The 21,754-nt window shown below is 57.2% G+C and overlaps 5 protein-coding genes across 5 annotated transcripts in view; 2 read left to right on the top strand and 3 right to left on the bottom strand.

The window, feature by feature from the left end:
* The window catches only part of GMORB2_6341 (uncharacterized protein), a gene marked incomplete at both ends in the record, with an annotated part of 3,359 nt that extends 3,243 nt beyond the window's left edge, over positions 1-116 (bottom strand). The window contains one exon of the mRNA XM_035468311.1: positions 18-116. Within this exon, the coding sequence (XP_035322292.1) occupies positions 18-116 (99 nt within the window). The remainder of the gene's footprint in view (positions 1-17) is intronic.
* Positions 117-3,955: 3,839 nt separating this feature from the next.
* Positions 3,956-16,601, top strand: GMORB2_6340 (E3 ubiquitin-protein ligase HUWE1; the record flags this gene model as incomplete). Its single annotated transcript, XM_035468310.1, has 6 exons — positions 3,956-4,003; positions 4,112-7,988; positions 8,073-8,539; positions 8,621-16,004; positions 16,088-16,432; positions 16,507-16,601. 6 exons carry the CDS (start codon positions 3,956-3,958, stop codon positions 16,599-16,601), a joined length of 12,216 nt encoding a protein of 4,071 aa, XP_035322291.1.
* An 887-nt stretch (positions 16,602-17,488) lies between these two features.
* On the bottom strand, positions 17,489-19,108 carry GMORB2_6339 (small subunit ribosomal protein S6e; the record flags this gene model as incomplete). The annotated part of the gene is made up of 5 exons (XM_035468309.1): positions 17,489-17,584; positions 17,687-17,854; positions 18,306-18,668; positions 18,794-18,880; positions 19,103-19,108. The coding sequence occupies 5 exons, from the start codon at positions 19,106-19,108 to the stop codon at positions 17,489-17,491; spliced, it is 720 nt and encodes a 239-aa protein (XP_035322290.1).
* Positions 19,109-19,578: 470 nt separating this feature from the next.
* On the top strand, positions 19,579-20,004 carry GMORB2_6338 (chromosome transmission fidelity protein 8; the record flags this gene model as incomplete). The annotated part of the gene is made up of 1 exon (XM_035468308.1): positions 19,579-20,004. The coding sequence occupies one exon, from the start codon at positions 19,579-19,581 to the stop codon at positions 20,002-20,004; it is 426 nt and encodes a 141-aa protein (XP_035322289.1).
* Positions 20,005-20,509: 505 nt separating this feature from the next.
* Positions 20,510-21,754, bottom strand: part of GMORB2_6337 (2-(3-amino-3-carboxypropyl)histidine synthase) — a gene marked incomplete at both ends in the record, with an annotated part of 1,689 nt that continues 444 nt past the window's right edge. The window contains one exon of the mRNA XM_035468307.1: positions 20,510-21,657. Coding sequence (XP_035322288.1) covers positions 20,510-21,657 — 1,148 coding nt within the window. The remainder of the gene's footprint in view (positions 21,658-21,754) is intronic.

The raw sequence follows: 21,754 nt of genomic DNA, 5'->3' as shown, positions 1-21,754 counted from the left end.
CGAAGCTTTGCACATACCGTTCCTCCTCCGGAGTTGGAGCTAGGCGTGGGAGAAGGACTCCTCTCCTCCTGAAGAGCGGGAGAGGCAGCTCTCTGCTCGTCTATAGACTGTGACATGGTGAAGCCTTTGTCGGATATGATAGAAAGTGAAGTTGGTCGCGGGTTCGGTCAAGGGCTATCGAGGGGACGGGCCTCTCAATTGGCTGCCATCCACCTATCGGGAACAGGCCAGGGGGTGGGAGTTTCGAGATCTGCGTCGTTGAGCCGGTGTGATGAATAAGAAGACGAGAGGAGAGGAGAAGAAGGTCACAACAGTTCAAGCAGGACAGTGGAGGGCAATAACAGAGAAGACAAGGAGTCGGAGGAAACAGACAGCCGGCATGCTGATTCGAGGAGGAAGCAGGGCTCACGTGGGGATGGAAAGGCTGGTGTCGTGGTCTGTGTCATCTACGGACCTGGACTCAGGTTTGGCGGCAGCGCAGTGGGGAGGGTCGTCCGGTGGTGATTCTAGAGGTTCCAATCTTAGGTAGCTGTCCAGCACTACCCGTAGCGCGTTGCACCCTAATTCTCTCCCTGGAATCGCTGGACTGCACCTAACGGGCGGAGTACCTATAAATCTCAGCGGGTAATATTCGAGACCAGGAATATCCGCAGTTCCAGGGGGGCGGCGTCATAGTGCGCCCATGGTCTAACAGCGGTAGTTGAGTGGCCGCCGAACTGCGGAGAGGGCGAACGATCCATAGAGCCCGCCGCCCGTACGGGTACATTGATGCTATTAATATTACTGGCTATTGCGGCTTGCCTAGTAGTACTCACTCCGTATCACAGCATTACTACGAGTACGAGTAGTCTGTACAGTCTACCGGACAATTTTAGCAGTCTGCTCGACGCTCGTCGCTCGTACATGAAGAATTATTAGTGGCTGTGTGGTGTACCTTGTCTCAACCCCTGTTTGTGGAGAATCCAGGTGCTTCTCCGACCTTCGCTGATCACCGTCGCCATAATACCGAATGCTGCTACTGACGATGCATCCCCCACCCATCTTGCCTACGGAATGCAAATTATCGATATTGCATAATACGTTTTCCTACCTGGTGTCATTATTATTGTCATGACCACGAACCACTTACATGTACTGATACGGGCACACACACACATACACGAGATATCGTGTATTGGACTCGTATTTGCAACAGTTCTCGGACATGGAGACTCGATCACCGGCATAAGAACTCCCAGATACGAATCTTAAAAATATCAAGATGATGAATAATGATGATATTGATAAAACACCCCGACCGCTCTCTCTAGCCCTATGACGGCATATCTCTGCATGTGCCCGTGGCTGGCTGACGGCCAACCTCAGCTGTCTATCGAGTCCGGCCCCCTCATGGCATCGGCTTTGACGGGCCTTACGAGGAGACGGAGAGACACGCAGAGAGGGATGCTCTGAGACACGAACGTGCTGGTGGCTGATATGCCCCCCCCCCCCCCCCCCTATATGAGGGGCCCACGACCACAAGATTGGAGAGGTTGAAAAAGGCCCGGTCTTTCGGGTCAGTCGTGTGTGCATGAAACAATATGCTCTCAACAGAGGGCCACAGGGCGCATCGCCGCATGTGCATGCAATGCACTACTGCTCGCACCGCATCAGCAAGCGCCGGCCATGGCAATATGGCAATATGACGGGTGATACTACTGTTCAATCGATTTCATGTTTCAACTGCTTGTGGATACGGAAAATACTAGAATATGGTGATGTCTGTCTTGATAAGTGACAGTCGCTCAGGACACCAACAAGGTTACCATCCTCTCTAAGCGGTGATACCTCCCTCTGTACAGTCATGGCAGAACAGCCACATTGCCTTGTGCGTGTATGTGTCGTATCTGTGGTTGGATCATGTACAGGTGTGGTACAGCGATCACAAGCATCCCATGTTGTGCAGCTACAAGTTGAGTGTTGACGGTTGTCCAGATAGATCTGTCCGCAGCACGCTAACCCCCCCCACCCCTGTTTGACAACGTATCGTTCGTAGCACCCCCATCATCACGCTGTGGTCCGGTAAAGAGATGACAAACAGATAGAAAAAAAAAAGCGATAAGGAAAATCACAGGAGGAGATGGACGTGAGGATGCAAGGCGAACGGATTTCGTACCGGTCGTTGTAGGGTATGTGAAGATGTGATAAGCACCCCGCAGCAGAGTCTTGGTACCCCCCACCTCCAATACCGGCTCTACGAGTATCGATGACTGGATTACGGCGTATTACTTATTACTACGACGTAATATTGCGACTACCAGCACTGCAGCGGGTGATGGTAGTCAGTAGCGGTTGGGCAGATAGCTTTCAGGATGATCGGAACTGTATTTATATAGGTAGGTACGAAAAAAAAAAAACAAGGTTGGCGGCGGAGGCAAGGGGGAGGAGGGGTTTCGTCATCGTATTTCCCCTCGTTGCTGAGGTAATACCATCTTCGGCTGGCAGAAGGAAGAAGGCAAACACATACGCAGCCTGACCAAGATGTACAGTCATCCTCCTTCAGCCGTAAAACACTCGAAAAAGGTTGCCAGTTGGCGACAGTACGTGGCGATATATGACGGGCCCTGATGGTTCCTCTCCCTGCAGTACAAGTAGTGTTAGTGCTACGAGGATTCCGTGCAGTGTTGGCGGTAATAGTACATGTAGTGGTATCGTTAACGGCGAACATCTCCATCACAGCGCTGAACAAGCTTGTCTTCACAGAACTACTAGAGGTGTATCATCGTGTAGCACAGGTGCTAGTACTAAGCAGCAGCAGCGGCAGCGGCAGCAGCAGCACATCTGTAGTAGTGGTAGTAATGGCTGTAACGGAGCACATGAAGATAATCACGGTTACACCCGCCATGAGTAGAATCGCGGTTTTTGGTAGAAGTAGTACTCAGTATTACTCCATACATGTACTCCGTACATACTACAGATATAGTAACTGTAGAAGTAGTAGAATCCTCGGTAGTAACACTCCGTAGCAAGAGAAATCTTGCCGCGGCGCACAGACCACTCGCCTCGCTTTTGACGCTCTTGGCCTTTTTTTCTGACGGCCGTCGGCTCGCAGCCACCCACCCTGGACGGCAGGCCTACGGACAGGTGACGGTAACAGGCCTACTATTACCTATACGCCTACACCTACGCCTACACCTACGCCTACATGTACGCCTATTACGCAAAAAGGCCCACATACGTCTGTGATGCACCAGAAACTTCGAACCTCACAGTTCACTTTCGGTTTTTTTTTTTATTACCAACTCTGTTCTTTCAAACCATCCCTTCTCCTTCTTTTACTTGCTCTTTAGCAAAATTTCCATCAACAGTCACCTGCCACCGCCCCGGCCTCTTTTTCTACTCTAGCCTTGTGTGGTAGATTGTCTGTTTCCGACCACGACCTGACAACTTTCTGTCTGGTTACCTAAAGCTGCTTCGATCTTTCAGCCTGGACTCGCTGAACCTCGACGACCTGCACTCGTCTCTGGTCTCCGTATCCAAGCCTCACGCAGCCTCCTCTCCTTGACCCTCCACCTTCCACCCTTAGTGTGTCGAGATCAAGACTATCGCGTCGCCCGAGTGGCCCTCTGCATTCCTTCGTCCGCATCCGACCTCACCCCGCAGTCACCGACCTTGTGCTGTTTTTTTCTTTTTCTTTTTTCGCTTCTCTGTTTTCGCCACGCTGGAGAAGATCGGTCTCTTCCTCACCGGCCAACTGCTCCGAAGAGGCTCCGTTAGCCTTCTCGACTGAAAGGATCGCTTCTCACGATACCGATAGCCGTGCCGCCGAAATCTCCGCTCTTGGGCGCCTGGAGCTGTCCAACCGGGGCACTCGCCCGAACCAGAGCAACGCTGTCTTCTCCGTGGGATAGCTCGATAGCAGTGGAGGGGGAGCTTGCACATCTGGTGTCGCGGCTTTGCCGCTCTGATCGCTACAATGGGCAGAATAACTAAGACGATGCAGCCCAAGCACAGGGAAACACTGGTGAGTCTGGCCGTCCCGCAGAACTCGTGCGAACTCGCCGCATCCCTCCCATACCCCTCTTCCCGTTGACCTCGTACCCCGACTGACCCCTTCGTTTCCTCTGAACAGTCTCCCTGGCTCAAGGACTTCGTCGAATCCGCTTGTACGACACCCCTACCCGTCTTGCCCGACCGCCTAGCCGAGTTTCCTTCGCGATGGCCGTTTGGCCGGGGTGATTTATATCACTGGATCCCGCTCCTAAATCGCTTCGACGCCATCCTCGAGACGCTCTGCAAGATATACGACCTCTCCAAGGGCCCGCAGCTACGTGACTTTGGCTGCGAGCTGCTCCTCGAGCACAGTCAGGATGAACAGCTTGGTGGCGAGGCCGACTGGCGCGAGAAGCTGCCCGCCGACTTTCAGATCCACCCCGAGGGCGACCGCCTGCTGGTCGAGGCCGTCCTCAGGTTCACCAACATGCTCTTGGAGCGCTGTGGAAATAGGAGCATCTACGCCAGCAGCGGCCACCTCAACGACCTGCTCCACACCACATGCTGGTCCGTTCTCACCGCCACCTTGGAGGTCGGCTCAGAGCTCGCCCAGAGGTACCAAGCCTCGGTTAGGCGCCTTGGAGGTACCTCTAGGCAGATCAGCTCCGCACTGCTGGCCAACCACTACAATATCGATCTTGAACGGGTCCAGCAACTGGCGAACCCGTTTGTCAAGACGCCCATCCTGGGGCTAGGCGATCCCGTCTCGTCCGCGACCCCGGCCTCTACCCCCAAGGGCAAGGACCGTTCCCACCAGTCCGGCGCAAAGGGGCCCAGCGCCTTCCATGAAAACGACCTCGTCTCTTTGGCGCTCTCTGATGACAAGTCGTGGTCCGGTTGGGGCGATATCCGTATTACATATTACCCAGAGGAGAGTGCGGTGGACCAGAAGCCTCGTGCCGAACCAGGCCGCTCATCACAGCCCTCCACGCCCACGCCTCTGCGCCGGAGTCACACTGCCAGCTCTGCCGTCCCGGCCACCACGCCCAAGCCCCGGCAGGCTCATGGCGAGGAGCCGTCCCCGGCCGGGCTCCGAACTCCTGGCGTGGCCGAGGACCATTCAGCCTCCGGCCAGAAGATCTTTGAACTGCCGCATTCAGTCGTCAGCTCGACCCCCATATCGGAGCTCGCGTCCCGCTTCCCGAGCGATATGCCATCCGCCTCCAGGTACGAGGCCTTCAACCGCTTGCGGGTTGCCAAGGCCATCTTGGAGTCGCAGCAGTCCCGTCAGAAGGCTCTGGCCGTGCGCCTCCTGGGCATTGTCAACCTGGCCTACATCCATGGCGAATCCAGCTTTGTGGAGAAGGTGCTTCGCTACGATTCCGACGAGACGCGTCGTTTCCAGATAGTGTACCAGCTTGCTGAGCTCATCCGCCCACCCACAGACGGGTCCGCTGGTGCCCCGCTGTGGCTGCAGACGATAGCCTTGACTCTCCTCGAGGCCGTCGCCAACTTCAGCGCGAGGTGCCAGGATGTCCTCTCCGCACTCAATGCCAACGTCAGCCACGGAGTTCTTCTCTACGTCATCCGCAAGGCTGTCGCTGGCATGAGGGAAGATGTCGACACCGAGAGGTTTGCCAAGATGACCGTCGAGGATGACTGGCGTGACAGCCTCTTCTCCCTGACCCTGTACCTCTCCATGCACACCCGCGCCGGCTCTGAGATGGTCTCAGCTGGCCTCATGGATATCCTGGTAGAGATGATTAAGCTCCGCTCCAACATCGCTCAGCGTCACCACTCCATGGTGATAGGCTTTCTCGATGGGTTGATCTGGACGTACCAGAACGCCTTTACGGCCTTCTTCAGTGCCAATGGACTGGACTGCGTCGCCGACTTGGTCGTCGACTCCGTCAAGGAATCCCGCCGCCTGACCGAGGAGGGCCGTGGCACCACACCCGACCTGCAGTCTAACGCCGTCGACTATAAGATCCCCTACTATCAGCAGCAGACCCTGCGATGGCTCCTTAGGTTCATCCATCACATCATGTCCAACTCCTACACATACGGGGGCAACACCGACAGGCTCCTGCGGAACCTGGCCGACAAATCTGACCTTCTAGCGAGCCTGAGGGATGTCATGTCTGACAAGCACATGTTCGGCTCCGTCGACTGGACAAACAGCGTCACCATCCTCGGCGACTTCATCAACAATGATCCTACTAGCTTCGCCGTCATTATGGAGTCTGGCATGATCAGGACCTACCTGGAGGCCGTCACCGCACACGACGTGTCTGCAGAGGTGGCCGAGGCCCAGAAGGACACCGAGGAGGAGCAGCAGCAGGCCGATGATGCCGACTCGACTGCCTCGTCTGCCATCATGGCCGACGTCGGAGACGATCAACGCCCCCATCCCCCGACCGAGGAGATGCTCAGCCGGTCTGACAGGGGCACTTTGGCGTCGGGTATTCTGCCCTCGTCCGAAGCTATCAACGTTGTCCCCCAGGTGCTCAACTCCGTCTGCCTCAACAATGCGGGGATGAAGCTCGTGGTGTCTTCCCGCGCTTTTGACAGCTTCCTCGAGATCTTCGAGAGCCCTAGGCATGTAAGCTGCATGGTGTCCGACACAGACCTCGCCAGCAACGTCGGAGGCAGCTTCGACGAGCTGGCCCGCCACCATCCCGCCCTTCGCGCATCCATCTCCAACGCTGTCATCGACATGGTCGCACGTGTTCGCTTTCTCGGCATCGAGAAGTCGCGTACCGCCGGGTGGGGCGTGAGGTTGCTTGTCACCGACAAGGAGGGGGCGACGCACTCGGTCCTGCCTGACGGGACATTTGAGAAGGCTGATGACTCGCAGCATGGCACGACCGGCGCTGCGGCACCTGGAGATGCGGATATCGTCATGACGGAGAGCTCGCGCCCTTCGAGTGCAGATGCGCGCAAGTCGGTCGAGGAGGCCAAGGACTCTCCGGAGACCTCGTTCACGCCCTACGTCTTTGCTCTCGCCAGCTTCCTGACCGCCTACATGTCCAACACGGTCCTCAAGGCGAGCTTTATCGAGAAGGGTGGCGTGGAGATGTTGCTTGACATCTGCGAGTCTCCCAGCCTTGCCGCCAACTTTGGCGAATCTCTGGCCTCCCGGGTTCTCGGCCAAGTCATCGCCACCCTGGTAGAGTTCTCGCCTGTCCGTGGCCTGCCTTCTCTGCTCAACCGCACGCAGGCCGCTGTCGATGCTATTCGGCCTATTGCCATGAAGACCGAGCCCGTGCCGCCTTACTTTGCCCCCTTCTTGACGGCAGACCCATCCTCCCAGCCCGATGATGGCGAAGCGTCCCAGGTCATCGAGAATGGCACTAAGATGATGAAGGCTTGCCTCAACGCCCAGACGTTTGTCAAGATTGTTTCAGAGTGCTTCCCCAGCTCGCGGTCCAACACGCTCAATTTCTACCCCATCAACGTGTACGACCACTTCCTCCGCCTCATCAACACCATCGGCCCTCTGCTGCGAGGTGTCCTGGCTGAAGAGGCCGGCCAGCTGGCAATGGTCCCCGTGAACTGGTCCGGGAGGCGCAAGTCGCCCCTGGAGGACGCGCCCCACGACGAGGCGATCGACCCCGAAGCCAGCCGAGCCCTTGCCGAAGCCATCGTTGATTCGGCCGCCAGCACGAGCGGCGGCACCGCCGCCGAGGATTCTGGGCTGTCGAGCCTCTCGAGCCAGGAGCAGTCCAGCCCGCGTTTCCAGAATTACGAAATATTCCGCAGCCTCCTGCATCCCATGATCCCGACGACCTTCCCACTCTTCCAGGCCGTCGGCAAGGCTCTGCTTCCTCGACGCGATCCGACACACCAGGGCGACATGTACCCGAGGCCTCGCCAGATCGAGCTCGCCAAGGCTCTGGTCAACGCCGTCCTCGATCACTTGCGGCCCTCTGTGGCCGGTCCCGAGCCGACGTCCAAGGACTTCCATTACTGGATCATCATGCTCCATACACTGCATGAGATGCTGGTTGAGAACCGTAAGTGCCGAATACGTACATGTGTGGTGGATATAGCTCGGTACTCCCGCGACGCACATCGCTAACACCGCCACTTCTACGCAGCCCCCCCGAGACATGCCGACCGGGCGTCCGCTCACCTTATCCTGCCTGTCCTCCTGGCTTTCAAGGAGCTGGGCGGGTTAGATGTGCTCGGCTCCATGGTCAAGGTCTTCTCCCAGTACATACAGCAGGCCGATGGCGCGCCGGGAGAGTCGTCGAAACCCAAGGTCGCGGCCTTTGGTCTGAAGAAGGTCCTGGACCTCTGCTCTATATTGGCCAACGGCAAATACATTGCCGAGGCCAACGGTACGGTGAACCTGCAGCGCCACACTGACCGCACTGTCACCATACCCCACGTCTCCATGCAGTTCGTGGTGGATATCCGTGCGACGATCCTGCCGGCTATCAAGGATCTGTGGAACTCTTCCGTCGTCGAAAAGGTCCCCGACCAGACGGTGAAGCGCCTGATAGGTATCCTGAAGCTGATTGCGCTAGCGGATCACGAACCCGCATCCACACCGAGAGACAAGGTGAGCCCACTGTTTTTTCCGGTCGATTTCCGTGAGATGCGGAGAGCGCGTTGCTCATGACTAACCTCTGTGCCGATACAGAAGCCGTTCTTCCTCCTCAAGTACACTGACGCGAGGTTCAACTGGGTCTCAGTCCGCGAGGTGGTCGCGCAGCTTACCCCCGACTTTGGGGAAGACTTGGCCCACGAGGGAGTGTTCAGAGCCAATGGAAACGCCAACGCTGCCCGTGACTACTGCCGAGCTCACAGCCAAGGGGTTGCCGGCTCAAGGAACCCGATCCCGCCGGCGGATGCGGATACCTCGACAGGCACGGACCGGCGTACCAACAGACCCGGCCGCGCTTCGTCAAACGCCACAGGATCGTCCGAGGCGGACCGTATGTCTCTGGACGACTCCGATCCCGTCTCTGGCGATAACTTTGCCGAACTCGTGAACCGGTTCTCCCAGGCCGTTTCACAGGAGCACAGTGGCGAGCAGCCGCCCGCCGGCAATGAGCAGAGCCAGGGCTCCGCGGCGGATGCAGCCCAACCGGCAGCCGCTGATTCGAACGAATCCCAGCTCGAATTTGTAGCTACAAAGGCTGATCTTGACCGTCAACGCGCTGAGCTTCGCAATGAACTCATTGACCGATGCCTGGATGTTATTCGCACCCACCCCACTACCGCCATGGATGTGTCTGATCTCATCAACGCCATGGTGATCAAGCAGCAGAACCAGGAGATGCAGGACGACGTCTGCTCCACGCTGACGTTTGCCCTCTCTCTCGCTTTCCAGGAGGAAGATAGGAAGGCGAATGGAAAGTGCATCGCCTCCTACGCTCACCTTCTCGCTCTGCTGCTCCACGACGACGGCTTCTTCCAGCAGAACCTGGACACGCTTCGGGAGAAGGTCGAAGAGTACGTCGAGTTTGTCAAGGTCCCCCCGCCAACTGCGGGCGACGAGATGCCCCCGTGGATCCCTTACATCCTCCTCGTGCTGGAGCTGATCCTGCGCCACGACGAGCGCCCCGTTGCGGCCAAGTGGAAGACGCCAAAGTCTCTGGAAGAGGAGGCGGCGCAGCCCATTATCAACATGCCCACGCCCCTGGTCGCCGAAGACCAGCGCCAGCGCCTTCTCGACTCTGTGCTCGAGCTGCTTCCTCGCATCGGCAAAGATGATGTGCTTGCCACGTGCGTCCTCCGCATCCTCGTCATGCTCACTCGCAGGAGGTCTCTGGCAAAGCACGTCGGGGACAGGAAGAACCTCCAACGCCTGTTCCTTATGGCTAAGCAGCTTGCTGGTTCAGGTCCCGACCGGCTGATGCAGGGCAAGACGACGTCCTACATCATCACCATCCTGCGTCACATCGTCGAGGACGAGGATATCCTCAGACAGATCATGCGTTCTGAGATCAAGGCCGAATTTCTGAGCGTGTCCCGCAGCAGCCGATCTCAGTCGGACCTGGCAACTTACCTTCGCCACATGACGCCCCTGGCCATCCGCTCCCCCGATCTCTTTGTCGAGATAACGAACGAGATGATCGAGATACCCAAGTGGAGTCCCGGGCAAGGGGAGCCGTCAAAGTCAGCTTATGTTGCCCTCAAGGCCAGTGGAGGCGACGCAAAGAAGAGCGAGTCTGCGGCAGAGACTGAGGAAGAGAAGAATGCCCCGGCAAGCCCCGACGTCAAGCCTTCGACCGAGCCGACGGACAAGGGCATGGCGGATGCTGGGAAGACCCAGTCAGACCTGAAACGCCCCTCCGTGGAGAACCCCGACGGTGTCGTCCACTTCCTCCTCTCGGAACTGGTCAACTACCGCGAGGTTGACGACAAGGAACCGCCCTCGGCCGATGCTAACATCGAGGGTCGGGATGCCGCTGCTGAATCGTCGGAGGCGGACGGCGCAGATAAGAAGCCCTCAAAGCCCATCTTCAAGTCCGAGGAGCACCCCATCTTTGTCTACCGGTGCTTCATACTCAACTGCCTCACGGAGCTTCTCCAGAGCTACAACAGGACCAAGGTGGAGTTCATCAACTTCAAGCGCAGCGCTCCGCCACTGTCGTCCAACACGCCTGTGAAGCCTCGCTCTAGCGTGCTCAACTACCTCATCTACGACCTCCTCTGCCAAGGAAATCTCAGTGGCACGAACGATACCATCCCCGCGAAGAAGAAGGCGGCGACGTCGTCTCACACTCGCAAGGTGCTCGTTGCCCTGGTCTCCAAGACGAAGGAGCGCCCCCTCGACCGCAACGCTCCCAAGTTCGCCTACGACGAAGAGGAGTCGGATCTTCAATTCGTGCGAAAGTTTGTCCTCGACACCATCCTGAAGGCCTACGAGCGAGCTCCCACGTCCGACGACCCCTTGGAGACACGCTACTCTCGCATGCAGACTCTGGCTGAACTCATGAACCACATGGTCGGCGACCGGGACAGGGATCACGGATCTCACACGAGGAGCTCCGACAGCAACCAATCCCGGTCCCAGGCCCAGCTCCGCCGCCTGATGTACGAGAAGGGATTCCTCGACAAGCTCACCCTATCCATCGCCGAGGTCAACCTCAACTTTCCCGGTGTCAAGCGCGCGATCAAGTATATCCTCCGCGTGCTCCGCATCTTGACCGACACAGCCAAGGAGCTCAGCCACACTGAGTTGCTGCCCTCTGCTCTAGCGGACGCGGTCGATGACGACATTGGCTCTACCTCGTCGCTCTCCGACGATATGGAGGATGAGCGGGAGGAAACGCCCGACCTCTACCGCAATTCATCCTTGGGCATGCTGGAGCCTCGTGGTGAGGACGATGAGAGCGAGGAAGAGGATGAAGAGGGCGAAGACATGTACGGCGACGAGTACGATGATGAGATGGACTACGACGAAGAGGGCATGTCCGAAGACGAGCAGGACAATGTCAGTGAAGACAGCGAGATGGGTGAGATCGAAGGAGTCCACGGCGAGCCCGGCGTTGTCGAGGTTGTCATGGATGATGATGACGAGGATGACGAGGACGAGGACGAGGACGACAGTGAGGAGGAGGATGACGATGACGACGACGACGACGACGACGACATCGACTCGGCCGACATGGAGTATGCCGAAGATCGCCTCGAGATCGTCAACGAGGACGGTGACCCCATCGAGGATGACGGAGACCCGCATTGGGAGAGCGCGAGCGGAGAAGAAGACGACGATGACCTCGAGGAGGAGGAGCTCGACTATGAAGCCGAGGCTCAGGAAGCCGAGCAAGCCGATATTCAAGGCATGCCGCCAGCGGCGGGGATCCTCAACACCATGACTCGCGCTCTCATGCAGGGCGACGAGTACGATCCCGACCTGATCGACGATCACTACCCCGACGATGGACTGGATGACGAGGATGAAGACGATGATGATGAGGATCTAGCTGAGGAAGAAGAGTACTTGATCGATGACGAAGCCGAGGATCCTCTCTACGACCAGCCCCCTCCTGCTATGCCCGGCCTTGGCTGGGATGGCCTCGGCCCCGATGGAGACCGCAACCGGCTTGTGCTTCTCGACCACCACGCTCACCACGGGCGTCGGGGTCTCGGAGGCATGGATAGCCGCAGTCCGTTCCCGCCTGGCTTCGTCGTCGGCGCACCTCACGGCGGTCCCCTTGGAGACTTCCGCAGCTACTTTTCCCGCCACCCTCGCAACGCACTGCCGCAACCTGCTGTTGAAGATGGTGCCAACCCTCTTCTGCGGCGAGAAGGCCAGGGGCAGGATGGCCAGCCCCGCGTTGGCCACCCGCAAGCCATCGGACTCCGGATTCCCGACGAGTTCCTCGCTGGAGGCGGTCGCCGAGGGGCGGATGGCCCCATGGGCTTCCTCGGGGAGCTCATGGACATCTTGCCTGTCATGGGCCGTGACGGCCATGCTTTCCACCTTCACATATCGGGCCCTGGAGGCCCCCGTGAGACCAGAGAATTACTGCCCCGCGGGTCTAGGCAGGACCACCGTCGGGAGACGGCGTCCCATGAACCTAGCCAGGCCGTGCTCTTCCCTGTCCAGAGCACCATCGAGCGCTATGACGAAGAGGCAAAGATGCTCTTCAACAACTCGGAGATTAACGAGGCTCTCAAGCTCAGCTTCATAATCCACGCCAAGCTGATCCCTGCTGCCATGGAGAGGGAAAGGAAGGCCGCCGAGGAGCAGGCCGAGCTCCAGCGCCGCGTCGAGATCCAGCGCAGGGAGAAGGAGGAGGAGGAGCGCAAGATCAGGCTCGAGAAGGAGCGCCAAGAGCGAGAGGCCAAGGAGAAGGCCGAGGAAGAGGCACGCCAAGCTGCCGAGCGCGCTGCAGCGGACGCTGCTGCAGCAGGCAGCACCGAGGATTCCGGCCAGGGCGCTTCGGACCAAGCCGGCGGCGACCAGGGCGCCATGGAGGGCGTCGAGACCGCCCCTCCGCAAGAAGGTGCCGAAGATGCTGGTCCCTCGCAGCCGAGGGTCATGGCGACGATTGGTGACCAAGAAATCGACGTAACGGACCTCGGGATCGACCCCGACTATCTTGCCGCCCTGCCCGAGGAGTTCAGGGAAGAGGTCGTCGCCCAAGCTGTGTCAGCACGCCGCTCGCAGGCGCGTGAGGAGGCCACTACCGGCGAGACGCCGGCCGCTTTCCAGGAGTTCCTCGAGGCCCTCCCACCCCAGCTGCGCCGAGAGATTGAGCAGCAGGAGGCCCAGGAGCAGCGCCGGCGCGACCACACGGCTGCACGCGCTGCCGTGTCTTCTGGAGGCCGCGATGTCATCCAGAGCGACATGGACACGGCCAGCATCTTGCTGACCTTCCCACCCGAGCTCCGCGAGCAAGTTCTGATGGAGCAGGGTGACGAGATCATGGACCAGCTGCCCCCGGAAATGGCCGAGCAGGCGCGGAGACTCCAGCGTGACAACAGCGATCCCCGCCCGATCATCGCCGGCCGCGGGCCACCACGACCCGTCAGGTCTGCTCTGCATCCGCCTGCGCCTGTGACTGGCGAGGCCAAGATCCAGCGCCGGGCTGTCGTCCAGATGCTGGACAAGGCCGGCGTGGCAACGCTCGTGCGGCTCATGTTCATTGCACAGCACGGCTCCATCCGCAGCTACCTGTTTAGCGTGTTCGCCGATGTATGCGAGAATCGCCAGAACCGCCTGGAGGTGATTAGTACCATTCTCCAGATACTGCAGGAGGGAAGCACGGACATGGGTGCCGTGGACCGCAGCTTCAGCCAGCTATCCCTCAAGGCCCGACGCAGCAAGGAGAAGGAGATGGATCTTCGAACGCCCCAAGGCCTCAAGAGGACTCTGACGGCCTTGAACGTGACCGCCTCCACCGAGATAAACTCGGAGACTTCGCCGCTGCTGATTGTCCACCAGTGCCTGGACCTCCTCGTCGACCTGTGTCTCAAGAACCCCCATGTCCCGTGGCTGTTCCTGACCGAGCACGAGGCGGTCGCCGCCAACCTTAAGAGGACCTTGAGCCGCAAGGGCAAGGGCAAGGACAAGGACCACAAGGACTCCAAGGCCCACAAGTTTGCCATCAACTCGCTCCTCACACTCCTTGACCGCGAGCTCATCATGGAGAGCTCCGTCGTCATGACGCACCTGGCAGATCTTCTCAACCGCGTCACGCTGCCGTTGCAAGCCCTGGAACGCCGCCGCAAGGAGGCGGAGCAGAAGAAAGAGAATAAGGACGTGGGAGGAGGCGAGCCAGCTAATACAGGAGAGCAAGAAGGTAATGCCTCTGCTCCTGCCGCTGATGCTGAGGCGGATGCTGCCGCTCAAGACGCCCCTGAATCAGCAACCGCCGCGCAAGAAGCGGAACCGGAGAACAGTAACAACAACAACAACAACAACAACAACAACAACAACAACAACAACAACAACAACAACAACAACAACAACAACAACAACAACAACAACAACAGCAGCAGCAGCAGCAACGGTGGCGATGATTCTGCTGTCAACAAGGAGGAAGGTGTCAAGAAGGACGAGACTGAGGAGTCGCAGAAGAAGGCCCGCTTACTTCAGCCCCCCTATATCCCGCCGCAGAATTTGACGCTGGTGGTTCGCATCTTCGTGGCTCGCGAGTGCAGCTCCAAGACGTTCCAGAACACCATCTCGACGATCAAGAACTTGTCGACGGTGCCGGGAGCCAAGGCTGTCTTTGGCCAGGAGCTTGTCAACCAGGCTCGCCTGCTCAGCAAGAACATTGTCAACGACCTTGACGACCTGCTCCCCCACATCGAGAGGGCGTCCTCGGGCACCGAGATTCAGGGCCTCGCCCTGGGCAAGTTCTCACCCGGCGCTTCTGAGCAGAACAAGCTCCTGCGTGTGCTCACGGCCCTCGATCACCTGTTTGATGTCAAGAAGAAGCAGTCGAAGTCGGAGTCGGACAGGTCGGATGGCGAAAAGCGCGATCTCCTGTCATCGCTGTACCACAACTCGACATTCTCTGCCATGTGGGAGAAGCTGGGCAACTGCCTGACTGCGATACACGGGCGGGAGAACATGATGAACGTGGCCACGATCCTCCTGCCGCTTATCGAGTCGCTCATGGTGGTGTGCAAGAACACGACGATAGAGGGCCAGCCGCTAGAGAGCGCCCCCGAAAAGGACATGGTCATGTCGAGCCCGCCTGCCGAGTCGCGGACGGCCAACCTCTTCTTCACCTTCACTGAGGAGCACCGTCGCATCCTCAACGAGCTCGTCCGCCACAACCCCAAGCTCATGTCGGGAACGTTTGCCCTGTTGGTCAAGAACCCGAAGGTACTCGAGTTCGACAACAAGCGCAACTACTTCAACAGGAGTGTGCACTCGAGGACCGGCCAGCCTCAACACGGCCGGCCAGCCCACCCGTCGCTCAATCTGTCTGTGCGCCGCGATCAGGTCTTCCACGACTCATTCCGGTCGCTCTACTTCAAGAGTGGAGACGAGATGAAGTTTGGCAAGCTGAACATCCGCTTCCACGGCGAAGAAGGTGTCGACGCCGGTGGCGTCACTCGCGAGTGGTTCCAGGTCCTCGCCCGCCAGATGTTCGATCCCAATTACGCCCTCTTCATCCCCGTGTCGTCGGACCAGACGACGTTCCACCCCAACAAGCTCAGCGGTATCAACGACGAGCACCTCATGTTCTTCAAGTTCATCGGCCGCATCATCGGCAAGGCCCTGTACGAGGGCCGCCTGCTCGACTGCTTCTTCAGCCGCGCTGTCTACAAGCGCATCCTAGGCAAGTCGGTGTCGGTCAAGGACATGGAGTCGTTCGACCCAGACTACTACAAGTCGCTGTGCTGGATGCTGGAGAACGACATTACCGACATCATCACCGAGACCTTCTCCGTCGAGGACGACGAGTTTGGCGTCACCAAAATTGTGGACCTCGTCCCCAACGGTCGCGATATCCCCGTCACTGATGAGAACAAACACGACTATGTTCGCCTCGTTGTGGAGCATCGCCTGCTGTCATCGGTCAAGGACCAGATGGAGCACTTCCTGAATGGTACGTCACACTTGACATATTCATCCCACCCTCTCCCTCGCTGTGCTGTACTGGACAACTGCTAACATTTGCTTGCTCACTAGGCTTCCACGATATCATCCCGGCTCACCTCATCTCCATCTTCAACGAGCAGGAGCTCGAACTCCTCATATCGGGTCTCCCCGACATTGATATCGACGACTGGAAGAGCAACACTGAATACCACAACTACAACCCGTCCTCGCCGCAGATCCAGTGGTTCTGGCGCGCTGTCAGGTCCTTTGACAAGGAGGAGCGGGCCAAGCTGGTGCAGTTCGTCACGGGAACAAGCAAGGTTCCCCTCAACGGATTCAAGGAGCTCGAGGGCATGAACGGCATCAACAGGTTCAACATTCACCGTGACTATAGCAGCACGGACCGTCTGCCCACCTCGCACACGTGTTTCAACCGTGAGTCTTCTGATCATACTATCAACCTCTACCTTCTTCCAAGTATACATGAGCTAACATAACCTGATCTGCAGAACTCGATCTTCCTGAATACGAGAGCTACGAAGTTTTGCGCACCAGGATACTCAAGGCCATTACTGCCGGAAGCGAGTACTTTGGTTTCGCCTAAGCTGATGATATGCCTCCCCCCCACCCAAATAAAAAGAATGGAGATGCTTGAGTTTTGATAATAGAGAGATGTGTTTAGATGTTTTTTTTTATTAGGAGGGAAAAAGAGGCAGGAAGGAATGGGATTACTGCCCATTTCTGCGACTTGGTTTCCTTTTCTTTTTCTTTGCTTCGAGAGAGAGAGAGATGTGGGGTCGTTGAGTTCTCTCTTTTTTTTTTGTTTTTTTGTTTTTTTGTGCTTTCTTTCTCTCCAGGATTGCTCGCTCAGACAGGAGGGAAGTGCAGGTCCCTTCCCGAGGGCAGAGCACCACCGGAGAAACATGACAGAGGAGGATGAGAATGGCCCTCGCCTAGGTAAATATGTATGAGGAGGGTTGATGACTTTTGTAGCATAATTTCGTGGTGTGATGATCAAATAGACGAGATTGATGACTTCTTTTTGTACATGATTATTGGTGTGAATGATTCAAGTTCTTAAGAGACAACTAACTACAAGCAAACAGCCAGTCACTCGAGGGCTGTGCTTTAAAGGGATTGAACAAGACGAAGAAAAGAGACAGCACCGTCGACCGACGAGAAATAGTCATACGCCAGTACTGGTCATCTTGCTGTTTTGATTGTATGAATTGCTTTTTACATTGTCGTCTTCTCCCACTGGTTGAAAAAAAAAAGAAAAAAGAAACTCAAATGATGGGAATTTCGATCAGGTTTATTTGAATTTTTGTGAATTTCTTTTTTTTAAAACTCCTCACGAAAAAAAAAGAAAAAAAAAAACGTCCTGGTCCAATCTCCATTTTTTTTTGTTGTGCGAATAATCTGGGGGGGGATCTCGTACGTCATTTATAACATGATACAACAGAACCGGTTTTTTTATTTTAGTTTTCTTGTTTACTTGCGCATGGAGCTGGCGCGGCGCTTGCGGGCGTCGGCCTTGGTTGCCTTGGCCTCGGCGACACGCTTGGCGAGAACCTGAGCGTACTCGTTCTGTATAGGTGTTAGTCAATGTTCAGAAGAAATGGAAAAGGGAGAAAAAAAGGGGGGGGGGGGGGGGGGGGGGGGGGGGGGGGGGGGAGGGAGAAAACGTACGGCTTCGTCCTTGACCTTCTCGGCCTGGCGACGCTTGAGGGCAGCGCGGTGACGCTTGTGCTGGAGACGCTGGGGGGTGACAAGGCGCTGGATCTTGGGAGCCTTGGTGTAAGGGGTCTTACCCTCACCCTTGGGCTGGATCTCGCGGCGGATGACGTACTTGCGGACCTATTGAAAAGAGAGAAGGTACGAGGATTAGTTTTCTGGCAGCTTTTGTGTGTGTGTTTTCTTTATCGCCACCCCGATTTCTTCCCCTTCTTCAAAACTCACACACCCTATACGCTTGTTCTTCTTCTTCCTTTTCGTCGTCTGCCTTGTTTCTCTCTACTGGCTTCTTCCCTCCTCTCACAAATAGGAAAGAACCACACGCGGAGTGGGGTAGTCTTTGGTATTTGGAAAAGTGTGGAAGAAGACTTGCAAAAACTTTTTTGCAGTCCGCAGATGGAGAAGATAAGAGCAGGGAAAAGAAAAAGAGGGGGAAGAAGAAAAAATGGGCGGAGGATGGGGGAAGATGAGTGGGGAAAAAAACCAGGGAGTTTCCTCTCACACTCTACCCGGACTGCAGAAGCAGGGGCCTCGGGCAGGCGATGATCGAGTATGGCATCGGGGAAAGACATACATCGTCATCCTTGGTGAGGCCGAAGAACTTGCGAATCTTGGTGGCGCGCTTGGGTCCGAGGCGCTTGGGCTGGACGACGTCGGTCAGGCCGGGGATCTCCTCGTCACCCTTCTTGACGATGGAGAGGGCGAGCACGGACATGTCCATGCCGACGATGCAGCCGTGGACGGACTTGCGCTTGCGCTCGCCGGTGCGGCGGGGGCGGTAGCAAGAGTGGCCGTCCGAGAGCAGGAGCTTGACACGGCCGGGGGCCATGACACCCTGCTTCATGGGGAAACCCTGCTTGTCGTTGCCGCCGGTGATGCGGAAGATGTAGCCCTTGAACTCGTCACCGACGGAGTCGCCGGGGACCTCCTGGCCCATCTATATTTTAAAAACAACATGTCAGTCTCCTTTCTTTCGTCCATCCCTAGTGTTCTTTTGTCCCGTTTTGCTTTCCGGGGGATTCGTCGAGAGGGGGGGGAGGGGGGAGGAAAGAAGAAACGTACGCGCTTCTCCATGAAGATGTTGAGCTTGCGCTCATCTTCAACCTCAAAGAGCTTCTGGCTGCCATTGGCAGGGTAGGAAACGTTCAACTGTAAAGATAGGAATGTGTTAGCCGATATGTGTTCCGTCCATGTACTGTTGCTCATCACATATGTCCGTGTCCTCTCCGAGTCGGCAGCGGCAGCAAGACACAAGCTCGGACAGCCCTCGAGAAAACGGTGGAGTTGCATGTTTGCAGCCGTGAATAGAGGATATCGAAACACGACTGATGGCGAGGGGAAGCGTTGTTGGCGGCTTTGGGTCTTTCGTACCTTCATCTTGCCAGTATGTGTTGGTGCAAATTGACTTGACCCGGCAGGTGTGAAGCTGTATTTTTTTTTTTGGCTGATGGAGGGAGAGAAATGGAGTGTTGAGAAAATTCGGGAGAAATGAACAAAATGTGTGCCACTAGGGTTGAAGGTAGTGGGGCAGTTTATGTGCCCTTTGAGCCAATGAGGATGATTTGTGAAAAACCCACGGGGGGTTTCTGCCAGGCTCAAAGACAATATAAATATTACTACTAGTCATCAGCCACAATGACCTACGCCACAGAATACGTATCTTTTTAAACACGGCGCGTGTCGTCGCGTAGCGTGTGGCAGCTGGATGCAAAGAAAGAACCGACAACCTGAACGACAAAACACAACGCAAATACATATTCTTCAAGAAAAAGAGAGAAAAAGGAAAAAGAGAGGGGGGAAAAAAATAAGAGACAAGGGGAAACCCCCCCTCCCTCCACTCGAGCACAATGTCCTCCACTAAGCTCCACCCTCCTAACAGGGACAGCACGCAACCTAATCCCCTCCCGCAACTTCTTCAGACTCCCTCCGGCCTAGCCATCCTCGAACTCCAAGGCACCATCAACCTGCCCCGCAACGCCGACGGCGAGGCCCTCGAAGACGACGACTTCAGCTTCGGCCGGCTCGACTTCCCGCTCTACGACCCGGATGCCGTAGAGGGGTCAGCCTGGATGAAGCGCGTCTACATGTATGTCGGGCAGCACCAGCGGCTGGCGGGCGAGGTCAAGAAGCTGCCCAGGGCCCTGGCCGTCGTGCGTCGTCGCCAGGCCAGAGGTGATAGGGAGCAGGATCTCGAGGTCGTCGAGATTGTCAAGTACAAGCTTCTGTTTGCGGGGAGACCGGAGCCCGTGGGCACGGAGCATGCTCCCGCTTGAAAAAAAAAAAAGATGCCTAGGTTCCGAAGGGGTAAACACACACACACACACACACACAAAAAAAAAGAACAAATATCTACTCAGCGGGCTGGGAACACAAGCCATATCCGGGGCTCACCATGGCGGGTGTCTCGTCTGCGAACCCAACTGTGCTTCCCACGGCTACTCTATCAGAGATGTCGCTTGCTTAGGCGTCACGCTGAGCCCGAGTATACTCGCACCGAAGCAGGCCGAGTCTTGGAACTATCTTGCCCAGAGGCGTCCAGGGATGGACGTGGAACCCGACATACGCAAGTGGAAGATGCTTGGATTATGACGGGGGGGGACAGGTGCGGAGTCTGAACAAGCCGGGCTACTCTATCAATGCACCGATATAGCGCCGGGTTCTGGGCGTCATATGAATACTGTAATCGCCAAGGAGGCGACTGTGTCTTGTGAGGAGAACTTCTCGATCAGATTTCCTCGGAACTTTCCCAACGTCGAATAGTGAAAAGAGTCTGCCTGTCTACACCGAACCCTCTATCGGCTTTGTCCGTCCCAGCCCCTCCTTCCCGTAGTAATCCATGGGATAAGCGCTCTGTCCCCAGCCATCCCTGGCCTCGAGGGCAACCAGTGCCTCATAAGGCGTGAGCAGCGGTCTGGGGAAAGCGTAGCCCCAGTCGATGCTCAGCCGCGGACAGGCCACCTGGACCCAGCACTCCACGTCGCTCATGAGAGCCAGCTTCCCCGGGAAGATCTCGCTGAGGAGCAGGTTGACAAAGGGGATGCCCCTGTCGCGGAGACGCTGCTCGATGAGGCTCATGGTGTGGGGGTTCCCCTGGCGGCCTAGGGAGCCGAGGATGAGGCCCCACTTCCCGGCGCGCTTAGCGGTGGTGATGGCTTCGGAGCGGAGGTCGCGCATCTCGTCGTGGGCGTAGGTCTCGCGGGTGAGCCTGCGCGAGTAAGGGTCGTATCGGTAGGCGGGGACGTCTGGGTTGTGGATCATGATGCTCTCGAGGTGGAAGCGGCCGTCGCCGAGGTACAGGATGAGGTCGACGGGCGAGGACTCGTCGAAGCGCGGGGAGGTGCAGCCGAGGATCTCGCCCTTGCTGAGGGGGGCGATCTGGGGCACCATGACGTTGAAGCCGGCTCGCTCGAGGGTGGAGCGGACCCCGTGGATGGTGGCGTTGAACTGGATGGTGCCGACGACGGCGATCGTCTTGCCGGAGGCGAAGTTGCGCTCCAGCGACGCCACCAGGTGCGACGTGTCGATGCTGATGTCGACGAAGACGTACAGCGTCTTGATCTTCGTCACGTCCACGGGTATCAGGCAGCTGTGCGCGTAGTGCACCAGCAGGTCGCAGCCCAGCGCGCGCGCCGTGTAGTCGTCTATGCAGCACGCCCCGTACGTCACGTCACCCATGATGAGCGTCTCCACGCCCGGGCAGAACTGCGTCAGTATGTCCGAGATGGTCGTCGCGAACAGGAGCAGACCCTCGGGCATCTGGAGGGCCACCTTTGTCGCGCCCGCCGTCCTGATCCGGTGGATCGTCTTGGGGATCTCGAAGCTGTAGTTGGACGGGAGGAGCGTCATGGCTTCCTTGAGGGCTGGATCCTCCAGTATCTCTTTGGGGACCTGGTTCAGTAGACGTGGAGGTCTGCGAGGTCTGGCTCCTGCATATACATGTATCGATATGTATTGATGAATTCTTGATTAGTTTTCTCTCTCTCTGCCCGTCTTTGAATATATATATATATATATATATATATA

Source organism: Geosmithia morbida (genome assembly GCF_012550715.1).
Source record: "Geosmithia morbida isolate 1262 chromosome Unknown scaffold_5, whole genome shotgun sequence".
Taxonomy (NCBI): Eukaryota; Fungi; Ascomycota; class Sordariomycetes; order Hypocreales; family Bionectriaceae; genus Geosmithia; species Geosmithia morbida.
Note: the sequence above shows the minus strand (reverse complement) of the source record. Positions and strands in the feature narration are given on the sequence as shown.